General features: G+C 43.2%; 1 protein-coding gene across 2 annotated transcripts; it reads right to left on the bottom strand.

Moving 5' to 3' along the window:
• Positions 1-310: 310 nt before the first annotated feature.
• Positions 311-17,182, bottom strand: LOC131246764 (uncharacterized). 2 transcript variants are annotated; one of them, XM_058247152.1, is made up of 6 exons: positions 15,484-17,182; positions 5,244-5,428; positions 4,983-5,153; positions 1,817-2,017; positions 1,150-1,401; positions 311-665 (listed from the first exon to the last, which is right to left on the bottom strand). In XM_058247152.1, the coding sequence occupies exons 1-6, from the start codon at positions 17,000-17,002 to the stop codon at positions 537-539; spliced, it is 2,457 nt and encodes an 818-aa protein (XP_058103135.1). In that variant the 5' UTR covers positions 17,003-17,182; the 3' UTR covers positions 311-536. The 2 variants fall into 2 exon arrangements, with proteins under 2 accessions (XP_058103135.1, XP_058103136.1); XM_058247153.1 differs by having other exon boundaries at positions 311-629.
• Positions 17,183-27,423: the final 10,241 nt, after the last annotated feature.

The following is a 27,423-nucleotide window of genomic DNA, read 5'->3' as shown; positions in this document are numbered from 1 at the left end:
TCTAACTGAGATGTCCTCCCTAGATGTCGTCATCGATCCAGGTCGATGGTGGGGGCCCTCCTTGCGTACGTGCGTAGGGAGGCGTGGATGTGCCCGAGATGTCCCCATTACTAATCGTTGGGCCCGCTCATTTACGTGGCAGAGCCGACCTGATTTAGTGGCCCAGATGTTCACACGTGCTGCCAGGTTGCGCCCATGTGCCACATGTGGAGGTGCATGTGAGCTTAGCTGAACTCTTAAAACCATGATTTCTAAATATCATAGGTCAGACATGAGAACAAATCTGTAACCAACAGGGAAAAAAAAAAGATGAATAAGCAATGTGATATTACCACAAACCAATTTTTGCTAATTCACGGAATAAGAGAACAATAAATTTCTAAATTGTATTGGCTGATCAAAGTGGGGGAAAGTACTCCCCACAATGTTGTGTATCACGTTTTAGTAGACCTACTTGTGCTGGCAATGCGCAAGTACAGCGAAGGAAGGCAGTTCATGGAAGTCACCCGTAACTCTACAATCCAGAAAAGTCTATATTATTGCAGCCTTGGCCTCTTTATTCTCTCAAGGGCACCCGAATGACTCTTTAATGTGTCCACCGTTTCCTCCTCCAAGTTTGGCTTCTGATCCTTTTGCATCAAATATTCAGGAAGAATGATACGTGGCTGCGAGTGGAAGAAAATGAGAAAGGAAACGACATGAATGCCAAATATTGAGTTCTGTTACACAAACAATTCTAGAGAGCTGCTTAGGCTACTTGCTGGACTAGGATCCTCATACCGCTCACAGCCTCACACACCTGCCAATGTGGCACACATCTGCAAGATCCAGGCCATTCACCAGATGGGAGTCGTCCATGAATGTGTCGTTGTGGCCTGAGAATCAGGCCAGTTCATTGTCAGGTGGTCCAGATGTGTAAGCTCACTGTGGTTTATGGGTGCTTCTCCCAAATATTTTATTATCATGCACCTGACCTAGCTTTATGACCAAACCAACCTACTTCCTGGCAACAGAAGATAGATGGGGAGGCCCGCTGAATGAGAGGCCATGACAACATACACATGTTCCATGTTGGCATATGTAGCAAGAGGATCAGCCTACCGCAAGTAGCCTTCTCATTAACAAGATCAAAAAATCAAATATACCAACCTGGCTAGAGCCAGCTAAGATACTGCGCTTTCTTCGAAGCATCTCTCGGAAGGTGCCTTCGTTCCCATGTTGCACCTCAAATTCAAGCCATTTGTTCCAGAAATCAGAGGCAAACCGTGGATCCGCAAAATGTGATGCATGTGCATATATAAGACGAGCACGATCGATTTCTCCCAAGCTCTTTTCTACCTCAGCGTACTTCATAGACAGAGATTTTGCATCCTTATCCGGGAGACCAGATTCGATGGCTTGCTGCAAAATGCATTCACAGGCATAGAGAAGTAAGAGAGTTGAATGTGCTTGTCAGCAACACATAAAAGGCAGATTGTTTATGCAATACAGCGCTGCCTTTGTATTAGGAATAGAAGATACTCCAGCTAAAGAGGGCTATGGAGGACCACACCTGTCTTTGGAAATCTTTCCCTCTTTTTTGGGGTATCTTTATTCTTTTTCATTCTAATTTGTATTTTTTTCATCCAGTAAAAGGAAAAACAAGCATTCATAGCACATGGAAATGTTTAACATGTGCATAATCAAGAAATCAACCAAACAAATATATACCAGGAGACCTCAGGGGTTTCCCAACTTCATATCTATGTCAATATCACCTCTTAAACTGAAATACTGTACTAGATAAGTATCAACGGATAAGGGAAAAAGAACAAACCTTGTATATTTCCCTCGTACTTGGGACACCAAAAATTTCGGCTGCACGAGCTATGTAAATTTCATAGATGTTCATTTTTTCATTTTCAGGGACAGCCTTCGTAGCTTGCTCATAGACTTCCAATGCACGCATTGCAAGCCCATAATCCTCTTCCAGCTTTGCATATTGTAGGTACATTGGTTTAACATCTTCAGCAGGTGTCTGATAATAGAAAGGTAAAGAAAAACCACATGCCAGTTAGCAACATGATGATTTCTAATAGAAGAACGAAAAAATAAAAGCAAGGCAGTCAATGTGAAATATCCAAGAAACTACAGACTATTCATCTTAATAATAGTAGTAGCAGTCGTAGCCTTGCGCAGCTAAGTGGAGTTGGCTCTTGCAATTCATGTTTTGTCAATCATGATTCAAGTCAGGAACATTGCTTGGTAAAGGTTTGTTGATCAACTGCATTCCTAAGATCAACCATCCGCCTTTACTAGGGCTAGGGATCAACTTTCAGGCATAAGATCTCAGAGATGAAGAAATTGTCACCTTGTCACAAATGTTGGCTCTCTTCAAAGAAATTTATATTCAACGAGCAGGCAATGATAAATCTCTGGCTCAGCCTTTTGTTGTAAGATAAATATTTTTATAAGAAAAATAAAGAAAATCATGCGAATCTAATCTATAATATCCATTCACAGATTCACAATTAGAAGTCAACAGTTTCAACTCTACAAGATGCAAATCTAATCGAAAACGCAAATTTAATTCGACCAACTCCACCCAACCCAACCCCATTCGACCCAACTAAGCCCCAACTCGACTCAACACTCAACATCCTCAACCCGACCCAACCTGACCACCCAACACCCAACCCGACCCAACTTACTTAAGAACCCCAATCCGACACAACTGACTCAACAGCCCTAGGCCGACCACCCATGACCCAACACCCAACCCAACCCAACCCAACCCAGCAGCCACCACCCACCCAACCTGACCCAACACCCACACCTGACTCCAACCCAACACCTAACCCAGCGGCCACCACCCACCAAACCTGACCCAACACCCACGCTCGACTCAATCACTCAACCCAGCACTCACACCTGACCCAACCCAGCCACCCAACCCAACCTCTAAATCAAATATTCAAAATCAAATATTCAATTATATATATATATATATATATATATACATATATATATATATATATATATATATTAGATAGAGGTACCTTATTGTAGGTGTTGAGAGAGAGAGAGAGAGTGGTCAAGTGCAGGTCACACAGCTGAAACGAGTCGGGCAGACGCTGAGTCAGGCTTGGGCAAGTGGCCGAGTGGGGGGAGAGAGAGAGAGAGAGAGAGAGAGAGAAGCTCGGGCGCAAGACAGAGATGAGCTCAAGCGCGGCGAGTTGGGTAAGGAAGGGAAAGAGAAAGAAAGGGACGGATGGGTAAGGTTTTACTTTTAAATACTATATATATATATATATATATATATAGGAAAAAGGTACTATGCGCTCGAGCTCATGATAACCTCCCATGAGGTCGAGCTGTGTGGGCCCCACCGTGATGCGTGTCGACCATCAACACCGTGCATTTGATGGGTCCCCTTTAAATTATGGGATATCCCAAAAATCAGCCGTATACGGAACTCAGGTGGGCCATACCATCTAAAATCATGTGAAGACATGCCAAAAACATATAAAAGCACTTGGTGGGGCCCACCTAAGTTTTGAATGCTGCTGAAACTTGGTCTGAACCCTCATCCAAGTGGGACACACATAATGGATGGGCTGGATTTGCAAACCACATCTCGGTGGGCCCAAAAAATGATTATGAATGTTTTAATGGTGCACGGCCCCTCCCCACTTCTGTATGTGGTGTGGCCCACACAAGTCATGGATTGACTTGATTTTTGAGACCTAGGCCCACGATGGAATGGTGCATCTGACTGATGGGGTAGATGTTCGACACGCATCACGGTGGGGCCCACACAGCTCAACCTCATGGGACGTTCCCATCAGCTCGAGCACATAGTACCTTTTCCCATACATATATATATATATATATATATATATATATATATATATATATATATATATATATTTGAGTTAAGGCATTCGAGCCGAGTTCAAGTCGAGCCGAGTCAAGCTCCACTACGCTCGACCTCAGCTCATTTACAAAACGAGTTGGGTCATATAAAGCTTGGCTCGCCTCGAGTCGTCGTTTAAAGCCAAGCTAGCTTAGCTCGTGTACAGCCCTAAATTGATCAGGAAGAAATTGTGATGGAATTTTTAGGTCCTGTGGGAGTTTGTGATTTAAAATATGGCGAAGCAGCCAGTCTTCTACAAGGAGTCAGATCGGCAATTACAATCACAGTCCAATTATCATTGAAGGGAATTCGAGTGATGCACTTGGATTAAATTTGGATGTTTTCAACAGGGAATTTCTAATCTTAGCGAGGAAGCTACAAATTTATGTCCATCCATTTCAGTATCTTTCTCCCATGGGTATAATTCCACTAACTCAAAGGCGGAGGGTGTCAATAGAGATCAGATTCTGACAATGGATGGGAGATATGGGGTTCCTATTTAGTTCCCATGTTATCATTGTATATGTTATTTCTATTTCTTTGGGCTTTTTTATATCCGCAGGATGCTCTAAGCAGCCGATGCATTTGTTCCTTCTCTTCTTCTTTTTTATTTCTTTAATGAAGTATGGTGTGTGTGTGTGTGTGTGTGTGTGTGTGTGTGTGTGTGTGTGTGTTGTGTATAATTGTTCATCATGATCATATTGTCGGGATTCAAGATGAATGCTACGGCAAAAGTTTGGCACCAGCTGATGCAACCCTCCTCTATCCGGGCTTGAGACTAGCAATGAGAGCACAAAACTCCCACGGTGCTATGCAATAGACTATTACATAGATTGATTATAATCAAGCCCTATCTAATTGTATATTATATACATTGATTACAATCAACAAATGTTCTCATTAGAAAACATTTCCTACTCAAATAGTGGTCTTAAGCATGCATTCAGCATTGCTACAATTCCAGCAGATCAATTATTAAGGTCATAGTGCCAACTAAAGCCAAGAGGTTTAAGGAAAAAAAAAAAACCAAAATGAAAGTAGGTTCCAAAATATGGTTCAAAGAGCATAAAAGTATTTTTTACCATACCATTTTAATTGCATGCTTGAACAACTCTCTTGCCTGCTCTAGCTTTGTTTTGCCATACCTTTTAACAAATTTGGAGAGGTATGTGACCCAAATATCCTTGACATGGGGATATTTAAATATCTTTGCACCTCTTTCATATACCTTGAATGCATCTTCAAAGTATTTATTCTCCTGATCAAAAATAACACATTTATAGATATATAAATAGATAAGTAAGGAGAAAGGGTCACAAAAGCCAAACATTATTACAAAGGTTTATACCTCTAGAAGCAATGCATAGTTAATTATAATTTGTGGAGTGGCTATTTTCAAATCGAGTATCCGCTCATAGACTGCACGAGTAGATTGCAGTGTTCCAAGGCTCTCCTCCAAATCCACATAAAAGGTCCACACCCTCAACGATCTATGCAGCTTCATCTGCACCGGTTCATGCCCATCAACAGCAACTGCATGAATTAGAAAATATGAATAAGAAATGTGTAGTGGACACATGTAAAGTTTTGCAAAGATTCTACAACTTTTTATCTTGTGTCTAATGGAATTCCCATTGTACCGCACATAAGTTCCCATTAGACAAATGGCAGACATGCAAGACCCAAACAGCTCATGGACCCACAATGGATGGGCCCAACAAACATGCCAAGCCCTGACAGATTGATTTTTTTTCCACTCCAGCAGTTACAACCATCCAATTCTGATTTTTGGGGCATGGTGGTCTATGCTAGGACCTCTAAATGAGTGATCCAGATCATGTACATTCTGCATGTGCCTCATTGGGACTCATATGAAGAAAGTGTGTGCAATAGTGATGCAATCCAGAAATATAAGCCTTCCATAAAAGGGCTTGCTCCAGTAGTCCCTCGTGCTTTTTTTCTCAAGGGTATGCATAACTCCGGTGCTGTTACGCATGTGGACAGACCTATAATCAGTCTGGTCTATCCATGTGGTTTGCCTCCTTTGTCATGGGAATTTCTCTATATGGTCAACGCCATAGAGAAATGGAAGCATAGATCAGAGAAGGTCCAACGATGAACATAAATAGTCCATGCAATAGGAATCGACTTTGGATAACATGACTCCAAATAACCAGATTGATCAGATGCCCATGGGCCATGACCATAAGCATCACATTCGTGGCTTGGAAAAACCAAGGGTCATAAAAAAGACACCCATGTTTGAAAGGTTAGCATTCTCCGATCAATGAGCTTTTCATGGTAGCCCATGAATATCTACAACAACCATTTCTATACTTTTTGCATATTTCATCTTCAGGCCTCAAAATATAGCCTAGAAACCAATAACAAAAGGGGGGCAATCCGGTGACGCAGGACATGAAATTCAGATATGATGTGCAAGATTTCATATTTAAGATCACATAGTTCATAAACAATTACACAAATTCCACATCCCACACAAAAGTCTAAATATTCAATTTAAAGGGGAATCTATGTGGGTCCAGGCCTACACACGTTAGGGCTGGATCAATAAAAATTATGAACCAAACAATACTCAAAGGGAAATAGAAATCATCCACACATGCAGAACAATCAATCCCTAATCCAAGGAATTCGCCAATTTCAAATCAAGGAGCCCTAGGGTGAGAAAAGAGATCGAAATAAGGGATTTAGGACAATCTAGGGTTAGGATCTATAAAATTAGGGATGAAAAGAGGAAAACAAGAGAAAAACCTAACCCAAAAATAGCTCTCGGGTGCAAACGGTGCCTCGGGGCTGCCGCACGTGCGCAGACAGGCTGGCCGCACGTGTGATGAAGGCCCGCCTTCCCAAATCGGCTTCTTGGCCCTGGTCGGCCAGGCTGGGGCTGCAAAACCTCCAAATCTCACGTCGATCCGGGCTGTGGTCTGGGCGTGGTGCTCTGTCGAAGTTTCAGCCCTCCGACAGGGCCAGATTATGAAAACTGGCTGTGGAGGGATGAACAGTTGAAAAACAAACGGATTGAGAGCGAAGATGGTTGTGGGAAGGATGAAATAAGATGGAGGGGCGGATGGGGATAAACGTGGCTTCGCACCACGGTAGTTAACCCTTCAAAAAGGGAGGGCTTCGCACCCACTTTAATCTCAACCATTCGAAAAAGGAGGGCTTCGTACCCACTTTAATTTTTTCACAACTCAGAAACTCAGAGAGCAAAAAAAAACCATGCAGGAATTTTTATTCAACTTCAATCAATCCAAAGAACTACAAGGGGTGCCTATTTATAGGGAAAATCCTATGCCCCCAAACTCGCGTCATGTGCCCAACCTCTTACTTAACGATAAAATAAACTAAAATAAAAAACAAACAAAGAAATCCAAAGCATTCATGATGTTCTAAATAATAACAATAAGTAAAACCTAAAATATGAAATCAATCCGACTAGTAGGCCCCGATCATGAGATCCCATGATGGGTTTTACTTGATTATCAGGCCCACTCTAATGAACCAAAACTCCGTCTTCTAACTAAGAGACCCTCCCTGGACGTCGTCATCAAGCCAGATCGACGGTGTGGCCCTCCCTCTCCTTCCGTACGTGTGTGCGCGTGATGTCCCCATCATCCGGTGGTACCATGCAGATAATGGGTGGGGCCCACATGATGTATTCACATCATCCAACCCGTCTATCAGATGCATCACCTCAGAAACCTTCAGAACTCAAAACTCAGCCTGATCCAAAACTAAGGTAGGTAACAGTTAAGGGAACGATCTAGTAGGGTAAACCCACCCTTTAAATTGACAAGGGGGCACCTGAGTTGCAAAACAGCCTAAACATTGGCCTTACCCTTCATCTGTACTGGATGAAGAGTTCGAACCGCCTTGATTATATATACACAACACAGTGGGTCCCCCATGTCAATCAACAAGTGAGCATTCTCTCCCAGCTCATTCCCTTTTCTTTGAACCACCTTAGTTTTGGATCGGAATTTGAGTTTTGCGTGGTAAGGGTTTTCTGAGGTGCCACATCTGATAGATGGATTTTATGGTGTGGAAACATCATGTGGGCCCCACATCTGCCTGTTCTTCTGTTTCGTTGCTTTTCTTTCCTATTTTTTGTTCTTTTTGTTTCTGTTGTTGTAGCTTTGCTTGCTTTCCTTTTCTTTGGAATTCGCAAATGTAATAATATCCTTCGCCATTCAAAAAAAAAAAAACTGGCGTGCACCCCTAAAAAGACTGTGATGAACTTCAGAATCACTTTGACGTTTTGTATCTTTAAAAAAAAAAAAAAAAAATTGGCCATGGGTTAGTACGGATTTTGGGTTAGGTAGTATGGATTTTGGGTTCGGCTAGTTATGGGATCCTTAATTATTTTTTTGCATGTTAGGAAAGGTCCCAAAAAGTACTAGAAAATGTTTTTGAATTACATTAGCAACAGGATAGAAGTGTTGGGTCAGAGATTTGAGTCAAGAAAGCCAAAAAGGCCGTGCATCACTGGGATTTTCATGCAAGATCCACAAAAAACATGCAAAGGCTGGATCATCAGCCCTATTTGATCTTTTAACAAATTATTTTGAGTTTTTCATTAGTGAAGTTGGCAATTTTCTGCTCGTTCTAGATAAACTGCACCTAGTTGCTTGTTTCCCATTGTTTTTTTTTTTTTTGAAAGATTACGGGTGTATATTAGATAAAAGGGGATTACAAAAACAGGGATAGTTGGGCCGCTAAGATAGCGGAAAGACTACACGCTTAAGAAAGAAAGATTACACCCCGTAAGGGAAATGTCATTAGAGGCCCATTCAACTATCAGATAAATCACCCTGTTAAGAAGGGACTCAGCCGAGATAGAGGTATCCCTGAAGCACCTCCCATTTCTTTCCTCCCAAACGGACCAACCACCAGATAGCTAGAAGAGTCATTCTCCAAATATCTTTTCTGTTGTTACCTACTTGAGCACCTTGCCAGGCCTTGAATAACCGATCAGTAGTGTCAGGAAATGACCAATTCATGCCAAAACGGGACAGAATTGCAGACCAGATATGACTGAGGAGCGGGCAGTGAATGAATAGATGGTCAATAGATTCTTCATTTGCCATACAACACAAGCAGATATTCGTGATTGGCATGCCCCTTATTCTCAAATTATCAACTGTGAGGACCTTATTCTTGCCAACTAGAGAACCGAAGACCGCAAACTTAGGAGGGGTTTTAGTTTTCCACACTTGCTCTTTTAAGATCTCCATTTTTGTTGGAGGAATCTCTGCCCATAGAAGAGTATAGGGATTTAACCGAAAAGGTGTTGTCTTTGTCTAATTTCCATAGAAGAGAATCCTCGCTATTCTGATTCGGCTTGCAATTGTTTATACGGCTAAGAAGGGCCAAATAATCATCAATCTCCCATTCATGGAGGTCTCTTCTGCACAAAATATTCCATACTATTACATCCCCCTGAACAGAATAGCATTCTGCAATTTTGATGGAACGCTTCGGGGCAAGACGAAATAGATTCGGAAAATCTTCTTTAATAGTAGTATCTCCCATCCATACATCTTCCCAGAATCGATTTTTTTTTTTTCCGTCTCCCTGAGCAAAACCAATGCCTTTTAGAACCTCCTTCTTCACAGATACAACATCCCTCCAAAGCGTCGAAGATCTACACCGAGACGACTCCTTAGTCCACCAATCTCCCTCTGATCCGCCATACTTGCTTTTAACTAGATTGTTCCACAAAGTCCCATTTTCGGCCACAAGCCTCCAAATCCATTTACCTAGAAGGGCTCGGTTCATTCTTTTGAGATCTTTCACCCCTGTTCCACCTTCTTTCCTATCCTTACATACCTCCTTCCAATCCACCATATGAAATTTCTTCTTCTCTTCCTTCCATTGCCATAAGAAATCTCGCCTTAATCTTTCTAGAATTTGTGATGTCGAAGTCGGACATTTGAATAACATGAAGTATAAAGGTAAATTAGAAAGAGCCGCTTTGATCAAAGTGAGGCGACCACCCAAAGACATGTATCTACATTTCCATCTAGCTAGATAGTTTTCGAACCTACTAATAATCTTGTCCCATAAGGATGTTGAAGGCTTGCCTGTACATAACGGAAGACCCACAAATGTGGAGGGAAATCTTACCATTGGACAATCGAAGAAGTTCGCGAAGAACTGTATCTCTCTATCCTCCATGTTCACTCCAAACATCTTTGACTTGTCCAAGTTAACTTTAAGGCCCGAGACTGCTCGAAACACATGATAGTGGTACGCAAGTTGGTCACTTTCTCCTGGTCTGCTTCACAAAATAGAAGCGTATCATCTGCAAACTGAATATGAGAAATCGAAGTATCCATTCCTTTCGCTGTAAGACTGCTGATGGCTCCTTCATCCTGACCTTGTCTCAACATTCTGGATAGGGCCTCCCCAACAATAAGAAAGAGAAACGGAGATAGCGGATTGCCCTGGCAAAAGCCCCTTGAACTATCGAAAAAGCCTTTAGGGGACCCATTTAGAAGGATCGAGAAGAAAGCTAACCCCACACATTCCTTCATCGACCTTTTTCCATTTAGCTCCAAATCCCATACGATGTAACATATACTGCAAGAAGCCCTAGTCAACATGATCATACGCCTTCTCTAGATCAAGCTTACATAGAAGACCCTTAGATTTGGACTTGTGGCTCGAGTCCAAGCATTCGAACGCCATAAGGGCATTGTCGATTATTTGTCTTCCCGAAATTATCGCCACCCAGGGAGTCCACCGCACCTTTCACTTCTTCTATTGAGAATCGGGACTCAAGCACTTTGGACTCCTCTTCTAAAATACGGTCAATGTGAAGATGATTCAGCTTTGGCCTAGACCAACCTTCTCCTTGAAGAAGATTGCCGAAATACTGAACTGCCTCTTCTGAAATTTTCTCCCTAACCTCTATTCGGACACCATTAACTATAATGCTACTGATTCTGTTCGCCCTGGCCCACGCACTAGCTATACTGTGAAAAAATCTGGTATTTTTATCTCCTTCTTTGATCCATTTACATCGAGATTTCTACTTTCATGAGACCTCATCTTCAAGCACCCTTGCTGAATAACTCTGGATGAGCTGAATTCTTCTATTCCAATATGATGTGGACATAGAGGCATCCTCGGATTTTAAATCCATAGCCTGTAGATCTGAGAGAATTTCTTGGGTTTCTACTACCCTTTTCCGAAGTTCCACTGCTTTCCAATCCTTTAGCTTAGCTTTAAGAAGTCTCAATTTGCAACAGAGCCTAAAACCAGCATAGCCCTCCACCCTAAACCCTGCCCACCAGTCTTTTATAAGTTGGTGAAAACCCTCTTTTCTCCGCAAGGCAACTTCGAATCTAAATGGCTTCGGACCCCAATCTGGCTCATTCACTGAAAGAATCAGCGGGCTATGATCTGAGGTGGGTCTCGGAAGAACAGACTGAGACACCATCGGGAAAACCTGAAACCAATCAGCTAAAATCAGAAATTTGTCTAGTCTAGACATCGATTGATTTACACGTTGATTCGACCTGGTGAATCTTGAACCTAGCAGGAGGAGGTCGAGCAGCTCGTGATCTTCAATCCAATTCGAGAAGCAGCGCATAGCAGCAGTAACTTTCCCCCCATTGGATTTCTCAGCGGCATACCTAGTTATTAGGGGTGTACATGAACCGAGCTAGCTCAGTTAGCTCGCTCGACTCGACTCGACTCGAAAAAGCTCGATTCGACTCGGTTCGAAGCTGAGTTCGAGCCGAGTCGAGCTGATTGAGCTCGAAAATGAGTTCAAGCTCGACTCGACTCGAACTCAAATCAAATCCAGCTTGAATCAAACTCGGATCGAACCAATTCGATGACTCGGTTACTTTGCCATTGATGTTGCTCACCAAGTGTTTGATAAAATGACTCAACGAAGTGTGGCTGTTGGCAAGGTATGTACATGAAACAAATACCCTTTTTTCTTGGTTTTTCTTGGTTTTTATGTTGCTTAGAAGGTGTATGATAAAATACCTTTAAAACCATTGCTTCTGTTTCACATACAGAGGGATTTTGAAGGTGCAGTCCAGGTGTTTGTGGAAATGCCTCGATGACGAACTCGGCTCGAACTCGGGCCGAGCTGGCCCAAGCTACTAACCGAACCAAGCCTAACTGAGTTCGAGCTTAGGTCAGCCAGCTCGACTCGGTTCGACTCGATGTACACCCCTACTGGTTATGTTGAAGTCACCTCCCGCACACTAGGGACCATCAAAATTCTAACGAACAGTCTTTAGTTCTTCCCAAAAGGCACTTCTAAGATCATCCTAATTTGGGCCATATACATAAGTGATAAGGCATCTAAAATTAGAACAAACCTCCTTTAGAATGACTGAAGCTGCAAACTCTCCTTTCCAGCTCTACTCCTCGGCCCAAACTGACAACTTCCATGCCAGCACAATACCTCGCGCACTTCCTTTAGCATCTACTATTACCCATTGCACATCTTTTTCATTCCACAGAGAACCCATCAGTTTATCATTCAGATTTTGAACCTTAGTTTCCTGCAGACATATAACATCTGCCTTACTTCGGACACATATATCTTTGAGGATTTTTCTCTTCTTTTTTTATCCCACCCCTCTGACGTTCCAAGACAAAATCTTCATTATGAAACTGATCTACTTCTTAATCCATTCCTAGCACTTCCCGTGTAAACACCACTGATGAGATTGGGGCTAGATGATAGACTTTGAAGTTCTCTGCTTCTACTTGATTTGAGAAGAAATTTCCTTAAGGATCTAGATTGTATCAGCGGTCTGCCACGAGACTAGATACACTAAAAGAGGGCAATATAATCCTCTGGATGATCGCCAAAAGATAGACCAATAGATCTTCCGACATGTCCCATTGCATCTCTGATCCATCTTTTCTTTTGGATTATATTGATCAAATTCTCCCTTTGAGCTTCCAGCTTCACCTCTGGATCTTGTTCCCCGTACCTATCTTCATTGATACCTCCCATCCGAATCTGCAGAGGCTCTGCTACTATGATGTCTTCTCTGATTTGCTCCTAAAACAGCGTTACTAAGGCTCGATCTGACGTCGCATCTCCGGAAGCCAAGGAACAGGGTGACAAAGGAGTAGTCGCATAATTCGAGGCGCGGGAGTGGCCATCTACCTGGTAGTCGACGCTATTATCTCCGATCATCAGATGAGGGGGTACAAGACCGTCTTCCGACAATTCCGCAAGAGGCAGATCTTGCAAAGGTTGCTGTGATGAGGTAATTTTCCAGAACGGAAGTTCCCTGTCTGGATCAGCAAGCTCTAAGAGAAGGGAATCATTGGGTGCTATCCGGGGGATGATTCGACGCTCAGAATGGGGTACTGCGTTGAGAGACAGGTTTAAATTGAGAGTGGGTTGGTTCGGCGGGTCTCGGAAACCCGACTCACACCCGATAAGTGGACCCGAAAACACTACCGAGTCCCACTCTCTGATAAGTCATCGCACGTGACTCAAGTTCTGCGCGTGCCGAGGCACTCGATTATATGGCAAGCAGTGTCAACTACAGCAGGAGCGTTAGGCATACGTGGCGAGATCTCGACCATCTGCGTGTCAGGGCTCTCGAGTGCTTGGCGGGCAAAGACTACTTCGGCAGGTGCGACAATCGCGTCAGGACAACATGTCGACGATTCGATCATCCGAGTGTTGCCATCCGCGAGGGGTGGACAGATGTCACCCAATCCATTCGGAAGCTCTCAAATTCGACGTTCGCACCAACCGGGACGAGACACATGAGCGTCGAATGAACCGGTACTCCTGCTAAGAATGAATGGTGTGCACCATCTTCCATGGTCTCTCTAGCCGCAGCTATCAGAAACGCTACCCCTCTGGAACTCCATAGATCACCCCAGCGATTGATTGGGGTTTCTTTTTCCTCCATTTGAATCGGCAAGAAGAGTTGTCGGTCGGCTACGATGACTTGAAGATATGGAGGCATTGTCTCTCCCTTCCTCCTCCTCACCCTAACCTGATGACCCCCATTTCCCCACCCTGCTTCGTCTTGGAGTCCAGTTCGATGAATCTCCCTAGCCGGTTTGCCGTTTTTAAGAAGAAATCTTCGTTCCAAAGTTCTAGAGGAACCGACCAGATTAGCATCCAAAAGTCTTTTAATCCAAACGCTAAAAATTCCTCCCAGCTACTGATCCTGATAACTGGACCTTTATGCAGTGCCCCTACCATAATCAGAAGGTCCGGATTCACACCAGGGCACAATCTGATCCATAGCTCGCTAAAACCTAAGGGTCTGATGGTATAGGTCTCAGGCAGAAGATTACAACATTCATCTAGGCAGCATCTCACTTGGGAGATCGATGAGCCTGCTCAGTTGAACATCACAACCGAATCCCGAAGAGCTTCAGAAGATTGCTGAATGTCAGCATGGTTAATATAAATCGATGTGTCTTCCCCTACCTTTGCCCTCTCCAATTCTTTCCCAAAATCCCTCTTCTCGCTATTATCAACTGTGTGAGCTGCATCTTCTTTCAGAGTACTTCCCTCTTTGGATTTGGTAAGCATATCTTTGAAGGATGTTGATCCCTGTTGAAAAAAACGATCTCGACTTGTATATGTTTGTTTCATTGAGATATTCTTCTGTCTTTTTGAACCTCCTCGAAGTTTATGCTTCAGTTCCCGTCCGAATCTAGCCTTCTAGACCAGCAACTTAACTCCCCCGAAACTTTCGCCATTAAGGGTCTAAATGACCCCGAAGACCTCATCTTCCGAACTCATTCTTACTAACGCAAATCCCCTGTAAGCCTCATTTACTTTGCTCCTTGGTATAACCACATCCATCACCGTTCCTGCTCTATCGAAAACTCTTGAAATTTTGATTGGTAGCCATCCCGTAGGGAAGCCTTTTACGTATAACGTCGGGTAACTTGCGACGTCCCTAACGAGCTGTTTCCCTTTCCCATTCCGCCTTTGGATATCTATCCAATCTCCTCCTCCTTGAGACGCTAGATACGAAACTGCTTCCCTACTTCTTTTTCTACTATCGCTTGGGACACATCTTCCCCTTTCCTGTCGTCGGTCGTCCTAGCTTTCCGATGAACTTCTGGTTGATCTACCGGCGTGAGATCCATGTCCTCTTGTCAGAACGTGATGGCCAAAATATGAACCCTAGTTTTTTATTTTGGTCAAAATGATTAATTTCCCATTGTTTCCGCTGCATTTTACACAATTGCCATGATCATTTTGATTTTGAACTATTTTGAGGCCCAAAGATTGCATGGAATAAGCTAAGTACATTTAGCAATACTTCTTTTTTTTTGTGGAGATTAGCATTACTCTATTATATGAATCAAAGAGTGAACAATAATAATAAAAAATGGAAGGAGAAAGATACTCTTGCGCAGTGTGATGGATGATAAGCAGAGACTTGGAAGTTGCTTAGAAATTGCATAAGTGGCATTCACATCGAATCAAACTGTCCAAATTATTGTGAACCAAAAAATACACTTATTTTATGATCTGTTTAAAAAGTATGTGAATCAGCAATGAACTAAGAGACAGATACCAAAAACACCCAGCATCTTACCTCTCCGCTTGACCTCCACTGAGGGCTCTGCCATGGCCCGCCTCATCAACTCCAACGTCCCTTTAAAATTCTTATGCCTCAGCTCCATCTCTGCCCACTCACACCACACGCTCGCCAAGTGATCCACCGTTTTATAATCAACCTGAACAGCCTTCTCGAAAATCACTCTCGCATTGGCCACATCATTGTGGTTCTCGTACAACTGGGCAAATGCAACCCACAACGTATGGGGCTTCCCCACAGCCTTCATGGGGTCGACAGTCCTCACCGCCTCAGTAAATGTCAGAATCTGCCGTGTTGGATTACCCTCAAACAGTTTCACCCTCTTGTGCCATTGCTCCACATTGTGTGGATTCTGCCGAAGCAATACACTGTTCACAAGCTCAGGCCGTCGATTCATGAGATGATCCAGCCTTGCCAGTCTCAAATCCAAATCATTATCATCATTCAGCCAAAATCCAGCCAAAATCCGCTTCCCGAGCTTCTCAACAGACAGGCTCAAACCCAACCGTACATCGACTGAGCCATCTTCTTCCTGGCCATCCTCCTCATCATCGCTGTCCCCCATCGTCTCCATCTTGGCATTGGTTGCACTCTCTTCGAACATAGTATAGCAGTCAAAAATCACGCTGAAGTCCCGCACAGTGACGACTGTTATCAGGCCCTCTTCGAATACATCCCGTGCTTTCTCGTACAATCCCCGCCGTATGTAGTAATCCGCGAGCGATGTCCAGAGGCAACCCACCTCAACATTGAACTTCCTGATCCCACAGCGGATGATCGCATCCACGTTCATCCCAGACACCTCGTTCGCGTGGCAGGTCAGGAGATCGCAGAGCTCCAGCCAGAGCTGGTGCTTGGTCTTGCTCTTGATCGAGTAGAACCCATCATCATTGAGGACGCTGGCCAGGTGCTCGGCAGCCTCCTGCCAGAGTTTGGAATTGATGAGGAACTCAATGAAGTCCTCAATGTGGGTGGGATCAAATTTCAGGTACCGGCGGTAGACGCGGAGCGAGGTCTCAACGGGAACGCCCTGCTGGCTGACGAATGCGAGGTATGGGCCCCAAATGCGATCGTGCTGGGTGACGGGCAGGGCACGAAGGGCACGGTCGAAGGTGTGGCGGGTGCGGGTGAGGAGCCGCTGGTGGGTCAGGGATTCGAGATACATGGTCCAGATGCGGGGCATCTTGTGCATGGTGACCAGGGCCCGCTCGAAGGTGTTGTTGAGGGAGGAGTAGTTGGGATGGGTCACGGGGAGGGAACGGACGGATTCGAGGCGCTCGAGGAGGTAGGCGTGCCATAGCTTGTAGCTGCCGGGAAGAGCACGGAGGGCCCGCTCATAAAGAACGGAGCGGGCAGCAAAGGGGGCGGTGGAACGGGCAATTAGGTAACGCCACCAGAGCTTGAGGGTGAAGGGGTTGCGGAGGATCTCCTCCTCGTAGGGGAGGTCTGCATCGGTGAGGCAGAGTTCGGGGGAGATGGACGGACGGGATTTTGCTTCTGATGATGCCGTCGACATGGAGCCCGGCCGGAGGTCGAAGAAAAGCCCTAGCGTTTGTTTTACTTTTGATGGGTTAGATTAGATGGCGAAAGAAGTAAGTTCTTGAATCGGATGGGTGAGATGAAGGAGGACGAGATGGTTGGGGTAGAGATCAGGGGCAATGGACGGTGTGGATCGCATGAGATTAGTCTAGGGTTTGATGTGTTTTCCCCTTGAGAGAGAGAGAGAGGAAAGAAGCAAAGCCTCTATGAGATCGGCGAGAAGCAGAGAACCGAGGAATTGAGAGAGAGGTTGAAGCAAACCGAAGGCGTTCGAGATTTTGTAATGAGCCGCGCGCTTTTTCCGCGGACTCCCGCTAGGACGCGGATTGCGTCCTAACCCCGCCCGTCTCCAGCGGGAGCTTCGAGTGGCCACCGTGATGTATGGGTCTCATCCACACCGTTCATCCTTTTTTTTACTATCATTTTAGGCCTTAGGAATAAATTTTAGGTATATCCGAGTCTCAAGTGGACTATACAATGGGGATTAAAATCTTACCGTTGAAAAATTCTTGGGCCACAGAAGTTTAGTTTAGAGCCGATATTTGTATTTTCTCTTAATCCAGGTCTATGTAGCTTTATGAATAGGTTGGATGGAAAATAAACATCACGGTGGGACTAGAAAAGTTTCAACGGTGAGAATCATTATCGCCGCTGCTTCCTTTGGTGTGGTCCGCTTGAGCGTTGGATCTAGCTATTTTTTAGATTTATAAATTAAAATGATACTAAAAAATTGATGGAAGGTGTGGATAAGACCCATACATCGCCGTGGCAACTCAGAGCTCCTGCCCGTTCCCAGCGGGAGACGGGGGTAGGACGCAATCCGCGTCCCTCGCGCTGGTGCCTACTGGGGTTACTTTCACAAATCTAGAGCCACGTGGATGGATCTTTAGTGAGATCCATACCGTCTGTTAGGTACCATGTCTCATTCTAACCATTGAAACTATAAATTGTGATGATACAGAGTCAATGTAGGCCACAGAACAGGAAATAGTTGAGATGGAACACTTACCGTAGTTTTAAGTAGGACCCACAGTGGTGTTTATATTCCATCCAATCCATTCATCTAGTGTGACTAATCAGGATGAATGCATCGACCAGAATCACAGTATTCGAAAACTCAGGTGGGCCATAACACGTGAGTATGGAAGTTTTTCGTATAATTGTTTTGGAATAGCCCACTTAAACCGTTGAATCCCACTGAATTTTGGAATCAATGACTTAAATGAATTGGTGTACGTGATGGACGGTGTGGATTTTAATTAGATTAAGTGGTTCCCCACTTTAGTAAAAGTAACCCAACAGAACCAAGGGTGATGGCCTGTTTGGTTGGTAGAATTGCACAATCATTGCATGTGTAGAAATACCATGACATTTTAACCGTCCAATCTCAATCAAATTCTCCTTTTTGAGAAAATTATTAGTAACCTCTATTTGGTGTTAGGATGGTTATAATGGGGAGATTTTCATGGTCCATATATAGCCATCCACTGCAAATCAATGGTTGGGATTACTGAACCAGGGCTCCCGTCCCACTTGCCATATTAAAAACTTGTGTATATTGAGTAAATACTGGGATACCTGTAATTCAATGATCTAAACGGTTGAAATAATGGGACCCTCTATGGCCGAACCATGCACCAAAGTTCTCTCCTAATAGAACAAGGGGTATTTTTTATATCAAAGGTTCAAGCAGTTAACATGGGGCTGCTATATTTAGCCCATGCACCAAAAATCCTCAATTAAAGGGTGTTCCAAATGGCTGCATGTGGGACAGACTTAAGTTTCGGTGATATGTAAGTAGCACAGATACATTCATAACATGGCTGAACCAGCAAAAGACTAAATGGAAGTGGAAATAATCCATTATATTCGGGCTTAATCCTACCTAAGGCACAATATAATTAGGCCCAGGCGCATCTAATTCAAAGAAATTCAATCTTCTTAGGAAGAAATTGTTATTTGAAGAACGAATCATAAATCCGTTCATTACAGGATGCACAGCCTATTGATCTTTACATTAATGGTCATCCGAGGTCAATTGGCCTATTTAGTAGGCCGCGTATGTCTATTTAGCAAGAAAACATATTCTTTCATTCATTATAGGATTTAAGGGGGGAAATTATTATTTTTAGAAATATTAGTTTCCATTGTTTTTAGGATTACTTGTAATTAGGATTTCAGCTTATTTGGACGTTTTATTTATACTTCAAGTGAGTTTTAGTATTTTGGATACTTTTTATTAATATTAAATTTTTGTTATTTTAAATAATTTTAAATTAAGATTTTATTTTTTCTTTATCAATGGTATAATAAAAAATCAAACACATTAAATAGTATTGAATAAAATTATTTGAGCTTTCTCTCCTTTTACCGTGAATTCAAAAAACTAGCTTGTGAATTTGAGATTATCCCCCCCGTGTGTGATTTTGTCACATTGTTACCAAGGAATTATTACTTGGCCAATCTTTAATCTTTGATAGGTGATTGCATGGACGGCTAACATGGACGGTCATCTTGCCCTCCAATTAATTGACCATGCACGTCCAATGGAAAATGGTAATGCCAAGATCTTATATAAATGTAGTTCGGCACGTGTACCAGTAGATTATGTATATGACATCACGTGTGCCAGCATGGTACGTGTCCAGCACTTAATCCATCCGTCTCACTCTCGCAATGTAGATGATCCAGTTTGAGAATTTAATCGGTCCACTAATCAAGTGGCCACAAAAGAAAACTTTTGGCTAAAAGTTTTATAAGTCATTCACCTATTTCTAACATCATGGCCTACCTGTTTACTGAATTACATGATTTTTTGGGCAGGAACATCTTCAAGTTCAGGTCAGATCTGCAGGTGGACGGCTTAGATATTGCAGATGACTGCCACACTGAGTTTGCGCTATGGCTCGGTGACTCGGTCTGACTTTTCCAAGTCTAGAGTAGGGCTATACACGAGTCGTGCTGGCTCGAAAAGCTTGCTTGACTCAGCTCGATTCAGCTCGGATTGACTCGGCTTGAAGGGCTGACTAGGGCGAGTCAAGCTCACTTTTTAAAGCTTAAGTTGAATCGAGCCGAGTTCGAACATGGTGGATATCAACTTGACTCGACTCAAAGCTCAGCTCAAGCTCAACTCGACTCGAGTGTTATATCATAGATGTGTATGATTTTAGTTCCATTGATTTTTTTGTTTTTGATTTGGGTTGGGTCCTGGGTTAGGTTGGGTTGGGCACTAGGTTGAGTCGGGTTGGGCGTTGGGTTGAGTCAGGTGTGGGTTTGGGTCAGGGTGGGGGTTGGGTTGGGTTGGGTTGGGTTGGGTTGGGGTGGGGGTGAGTTGAGTTGGGTGCGACCAAGCTCGACTCGACTCGAGGTAAACTCAACTCAACTTGAACCACATGCTCGAGTCTTGACTCGAGCTCGACTCAAAAGCTTTAGCATACAAGTCAAGCTTCAATGTTGAGCTCGAGGGTGAGCTCGAATTCGAGTATAGCACGGACGAACGAGTCAAGCCAAGCTTGGCCCACCTCGGCTCGATGTACAACCCCAGTTTAGAGTCTAGCGCGGCTTACCCGAGTCAAGGGAGAAACAGCCTAACTCAGCTGAGTTGAGGATGACTCGTCCAAGTGACTCATTGTGTCCAATTGGATCAGGTCCTACAGAGTCCAGGTCGACTCCAACGAGTCGCATAGGACATGTGACTCATCCGAACGTTAAAACCATGGCTTCCACCTGCCTTACATGAGCCAGGAGTGATGAGGCTTAGCCCTCCTGGTAGACGTTTTGTAACGCACTGGAAATTGGGGGTCGTGCATAAACTTGACTCCCAAGTTCCTGGGTGTCACTTATGCAAATTTTCGTTAATATACGTTTAATTAGGTTTAAAAGCGCAGCTTGAAATTTCTTGGAACATGAAACATAATTACAACTAGTCTACTGAAAATGAAAGAGATATACATATATACAGGTCCAAAAGAATACAGATGGGTTGCCCAACAAAAATCACAAAAATATCATGTCCAAAGGAATAGGACTAAGTCTGCTACTCAGAAATCCAACGTCCCGCCTACTGATCCGATGAGGTCCCGCTCATCAGCTGGAAGTAGGAGAACTCGTCCTCCTCCTCGAGGCTCACCTCACCCTGCTCCACGTTCCCTGCATCACCTGCATCTACGGGCGAGTCTGGTTAGTGTTTTAAAACACCGTCCCAGAGTGGGAGTAAGTGATCAACTCAATGGGTGCTATTAGACTTAAGTTGTAACAAACATCAATTATAGTAAGAATTTAATGAAAAGCAATCATTCACAAACATCTAACTAATCTTATTAATACACATGCATGGTGGATGATATAATGTATGCCCTCGCCACAACTCTCCCTCGAGCGATTCCGTCTGACGATTGCGTGTGTCAACACTCCCTCAGAGCAACTTCGACTGCCGAGTCGCCAACCTAGCTAATGTAGTGCAATGATGATGTTAACCGGGTTCTTAATTAAGTTCATTCATCCAGCAGATTTGGGAATCTGATACACCCCACGTATCAAATGCCCTGAACTAGTTACGAGGCCAAGACCCCCCAACGTGTGAGGCCAAGACCCCGTGATCCTTGATCCCGTCGAGTTCCCCGTCCCCGACTTCAAGCACATGGGGAGTTCTGAAAGAAAGGGATCACTCGCGGTCACTATGGGGAGGCGAGTCACCCCAGCATAGGCCGACAGCTTGGACACAGTGTCTCATTCCACCATGCCTGGCTCACGAGACTGTGGATCAATATTCCATTTGGTATCAATGGGCTACAACGGTGATAGGGTGTTCCAGATTCAATAAATAAGAGAGCAAACATGGTTAACAAATAGGGTTGGACAGTCGATAGGCTAGACCGCACGAGTCAGGCGAGCACGTGACAGATGACATCGACCACAAGAGGCCCGGGTAGTCGAACTACTGCTGCCCACGCACACCCACCCAAATCCATGGGTTTAGCCTTGGGTAGCCCTACCAATGGGGCTACCGTCTCTCCTCAAGTTTCCTAACCAATCCAAAGATTTGAGAATGACTCTTCACATGCTAACCATTAAGATTGCCAACTAGCATAATGATATCATATGTACAAACATCACAACATACGGTTCGATTATTCCTAACAAGCATGTTACAACAACATGAACAAGGTGCATGTGAGTGGTGTGGATTAGGGAGGAAGTTACACACTTCCTACACCTCAAGGGATCAAATACACAAGAGCGATGAGTTAAACACAACATAAAACAACACATATGAGAAGAAATCGATCAAACATGAGCATGTAGTTATTCATATACTAATTCATGTGAGAGGCAAGGTCAACATCAAATGCAAACTAAGCATGCAAATCATACAATTCCAACAACATACCATCCCTAGGTTTCCTCTAGATTCTTCAATACATCATACCAAACAAACAAAATCATTAAACTCCTACTATAATTGGTGCTAAGTCACCTAAGGATAATAGTCCGCACCTATGGATCATTGAGGTCTTAAGAAACGACCTAGAAGCACCGAACTCGGTGTGGATCGGCTGGAATCCTAAGATAATACTCTTGCATGTTAGAACATCATGCAAATCCTCTCTTACATAAGGGTTTTAAGAAAAGGGGTGAGGGATTTACCTATACAATCAACGAAAGTGGTTCTTGCGGTTGTGGTGGAGGGTTTCCTTAAAGAAGAGGGAGAGAATTGCAAGATGAAACTTTCTTGGGCCCCACTTCAACTATGACCCACTTTCTCTCCCTCCTTCACTCTCCCTTCCTCTCTTCTTCCTTTCTTCTTTCTCCCTTTTCTCTCTTCTCTCTTTCCTTCTCTAGGGCAAATTCGTATGGGGAGAGGGGGTGCCCAAATGAGGCCCTTTTATAATGCCAGATTTGACGTAAATGGCCCTAAGGGCTAGGTTTTTACTATACTAGACCTATAGGAGCGTCTTTCTAAGCTCTAGGGCCCACTTAGGGTGTACACATTAATTTACACCATAGGATAGTTAGCCCTAATGATGATCTATGTATGGATATGATCGGCCCGCCATTTGGATGCGACGATCAACAGATATGATTAGAAGTCTGTTCAACGGTCACCGATAGTTGATAGGGGCCGCGGCTATACGGATATGAGCAGGAAAATATTCTTACTCCACGTGTGAAATTTGGTCGCAAACCGACGGTCCGAAATCCTCAACTTTGCATAAGAGAGGATGACCCAATTCACTTAAGTTTCAGCTCATTTCTTTAAGGTATTTGCATTTATCATGCACTCGTCCTTTAGCTCAAGTTGAGCGGTTTTGGGTAGTACTCAGGTTCGACTCTCGCGATGGACGTCAAGCCCGGCAAGACGGACATTACTTTATAATTTTGTAACTAGTGGCCCACCAACGAGCGGTCTAGAGCTTGTTAGGAAAATCAGGGCATTTTTGAAATGAATTAGGTATTGAAATTTCTCGTGGGCGATGATTAGGTTTTGGATTAACTATGTTCATAGTGTGACCTATTCATAACTAGTAAAAGTGGAGATTTAATCATGATTACTCTAAGCCGTCGGTTTTAGGCTAAAATAGTAATGGGGTTGATTTGGTCTATTATTCAAGATCCGGGCCTTATCTAACTCTGCCCCAGTTAGATCTTTAACTTAGTCATGCTTGCCTTGATTAGTTAGAAGGATCGGTTAGATTTAGGCCATCTGGCCTTAAGTTTCAATGAATTCCCACAATGGCCCTCTAGGACTCCTTACTGGCTTTGGGGCAGACCCAACACCTCCTTGGCCACCAAATTTGGTGTATAGATGCTTTATGGCCCAATGAGGGGCCATATAAAATTTGGAACAAACGGATGAACGGATATGAAGTTTGAGTAAACGGTTCCGATCTTCAAATGGCTTTATGGGGTCCATTCCGGCGATTGGAGCAGTTCTGGTGGCCCTCTAGCCACCAAACTTATAGGATAGGTGCTCCATGGCCTGATGAAGGGCCATGTACAATTTTGAGAACGATCGGATATAGGGTTTAGTCACACAGGTCCGATTTGCGATCAACGGTCACCGTTCCATGATCGTGTCCCAAAGTTTATAGACGGGCGTAAAAAAATACATTAGACCCTCATCGTAAATTATGAAGAAATTTGACGGCCGAAATGTCTTACATCTCAATTTTATTTACACGTGTCAGATTCCAATTCTGGCATTGGTGGGGCGCATCTGGCAAGTGCCAGATTTTACTTCTGGGTGTCCACTAGGTCCGTGGTCCGCGATGGTCCCCAAGCCCAGTGAGATCTATGCTACCCTAAATTTTTATAATTTTTTGACCTTCCCGCGTCGCGGTATATCCCGCACGGGCTGTTACTAAGTATAAACGGTCATCTGGCTTGGAGGCCCGTACCAGGTTCTATCAGGACCCGTCTGGTCTATTCAATTGGGCTAATCTTTGTCTAATTTATTTGTGATACCTCACTACAAGTGGCTAAAATGAACGGTTCTTTGACAAATCCTACGTGGACGCCCCAGGACACTGTTCTGGTTGGGCGGGATGTTACACTACACCTGATGTTCAAGTGATCGGGCGGATTCATTGGCTCCCTACGGCTGATTAATTGGACTGGTGCGGTTCTTTACTGGTACCACCCCTGTATACACTAACATTGAGTGCTAATGGTTATTAAGTAATATTTAGGTTAATGAAATTTTTTTAAAAAATTGATGGATTTTTTAAAATCCAAAACAATGAAAATTCAGGATGTTACAATCTACCTCCCTTAAAAATAATTTCATCCCCGAAATTGCCTAAAGGTAATAAGCAAAGATTTTATTATTTCATTTGCCCAAGTTTTATTGATTTTAAGTTTATATGCATGGTAAGGTGTATACTATCTATACTAATTCGGCTCATTTTAGTTTACCCCCCTTAAAACTTTTTCACCCTGATGGTTTACTATAATTTATTTATTTATCTGTTTATTTTTTTTAAGATTTGGATTCATGACGACGATTTCCCTTTATCTAGAGTAAAAATATTTGTTTTCAATGTTAGACCAATACGGAGAGACGGTTGTAGTGGGCTTGAACTCGATACATTGATCATCTACCTAACCAGGGTAGAAGGCTCATCATATCCCTTCTTCGTCCTGGTGGATCCTGGTCTTCTGCTCGGTCAAGCAGTGAGTACATTAGTAGTCGCCCAGAATTGAGAATTGGGTCAAGCCGCGAATGCTTCGCAGGCGTATACTTCAGTAATTCCGTAGTCTGATCAATCTAAATGTTTAAGGAATGACCATCGTTGGAAAGTTTAAATCTCCTATTTATAAGGTTGTCCTTTGGGTCTTGGTCTACAAGAGTCCTCATTTTAATTTATATCCAATTTGGGGTTTAATAATTCTCTCAACATGCCTACGAGCAATGATCATCCTAAAAAGTTTTTAAAGACATAAATTTTTATATGAATTACCATTTCAATCCTATAGCTAGTGGGTTAATCGCAAACTACACTTTGGTTCCATAAATTTCAAGAATGAAGGAATAGTCGAGGTTCTAAGGTATTTGGGAGGTTTGGAGTGCTAATAACACTAGTAAGGGCACAGGAAGGCAAAGATGAAGGATATCATCTTCTCGATTTTGTTGGAACCTTGAGTCCATAAGAGAATGAGAAAACTCAATATATTTTGCTGTAGTCCGCCCCTAACATGAGCTTACAGAGCATTAAACTATGAAACTCAATCCTACTTACAGGTACAACTTAAACAAATATATATATATATATATATATATGTAGTCAATTTAATCACGGGATGATTCGTAACGCGATTATAAATAATTTCTAAATAGACACCCAATGTTAGACTTTAATATGAAAAGACATGACTAGTCCATTGACAACCACACATGCAAGCATTCACAAGGTGACAAGAGAATTTCAATCCATACATTCATGTTGAATTTTAAAATGCCATTGGCATGGCCAGTTACATCCTATAGTAAGGATTTACATGTATCACTAGATACCGCAAACTTAAGGGAAACATAGCCAAATCAAAGCAGGAAAGGTTGCAATTATCCTGCATTACATGAAAGTAATTCTAACTGACTCGGACAATCTACTAATTGTCCGTTAGGTTAAGCTACTATTCTTCTGGGTCGGACGCAGGCGGGGGTGCATCTTCCCCTTGAGGAAAAAGATCACCGGAATGGCGAAGAAAGAGGCAACGATTGCCAAGAACGCCATATCCCTCGGCTAGGATAGATTGGCTGTGAGAAATGTACGTGGGTTGGAGGGAAGATTTTAGGGGTGGTTTTGAGAAGATTTGAAAATGGGTCTAGGATTGGATTTGGGGAGTATATTTTTGGAAATGAATTGAGAATGTATTGGAGAGGGAGTGGTTAAGAATGGGTTTGGGAAAAAGTGGATTTGAGGATGGGATTAGAAAATGTGGGTTGGATATTAATTTGAAATGGGGTTTTGAAATTTGGGTTTTAAGATGGGTGTTGGGAATGTATTTTGAATTGGGTTTGACAATGGGTTTGGAGAAGATGAAGAGGAATGGGTAGAGGCTAGGTGCTCTTGGATGGGTCTCTTGAAAATGGGTTTGAGGTCGGTTTTCATGAATGAGTTTAGAAAAGAAAGTTGAGAATGGGATGGAAATAAATGTTGGGAGTGGGTTTGGGGAGAGGAAAGATGAAGAGAATGAAGGAGTGTTGAAGGTGAGGAGGTTTGGAGAGAGGGTGTAGAAAATGAGGGTGGTTTAGAGAGAGCTAATGGAGTTAATCAAGACTCAACTTCTGCTACAGCTCTAACAGGACAACAAAGGCAACTTATCAGATGAAATACCTAGGCCAAGCTATTGAAGGGTCAGATCACACCATCCAAGTCGATGTGTTGGATCCTAGAGGTAACTTAAATCTCATTGATTAGGTGTACTACATAGCATCCTTAGCTACTTTCTTTATCTGGAAAGTTTTGGAGAATGGAAAGAAATTAAGGTCTGTGGCCACAAACCTCAAAGGGTGTGCTCGAGTGGTGGCAACGACACCAATTTGCCTATGAAAGGAAATGGAATGGAAAAGATTAATAATTGGGCTAAAATGAAGTTAAAATGGACAGTAAATTATTGCTTCTTGATTATTACCACCTCATATAAAAATTTTCAATTGCAACAATCTAATGATCAATCCATGCCAAAGTATATAAAATTAATTTTTTTACAAATCATTGGGTTTTGTGAATGAGCTTATGGGAGTGAATGAGTGGATGGTTTTGAATGGGTTTTGTTGAAGGGGAATGTGATGAGAATAGGTTAAAAAATGAGGGTGTTGAAGGGGATGTGTTGAGAATGGATTTGGTGAATGGGTTTGAAATGGTGTTGAGAATGGATTCGGTGATGGGTTTGTGA

Source organism: Magnolia sinica, chromosome 5 (genome assembly GCF_029962835.1).
Source record: "Magnolia sinica isolate HGM2019 chromosome 5, MsV1, whole genome shotgun sequence".
Lineage (NCBI taxonomy): Eukaryota > Viridiplantae > Streptophyta > Magnoliopsida > Magnoliales > Magnoliaceae > Magnolia > Magnolia sinica.
This window is presented reverse-complemented; position numbering and strand designations above follow the sequence as displayed.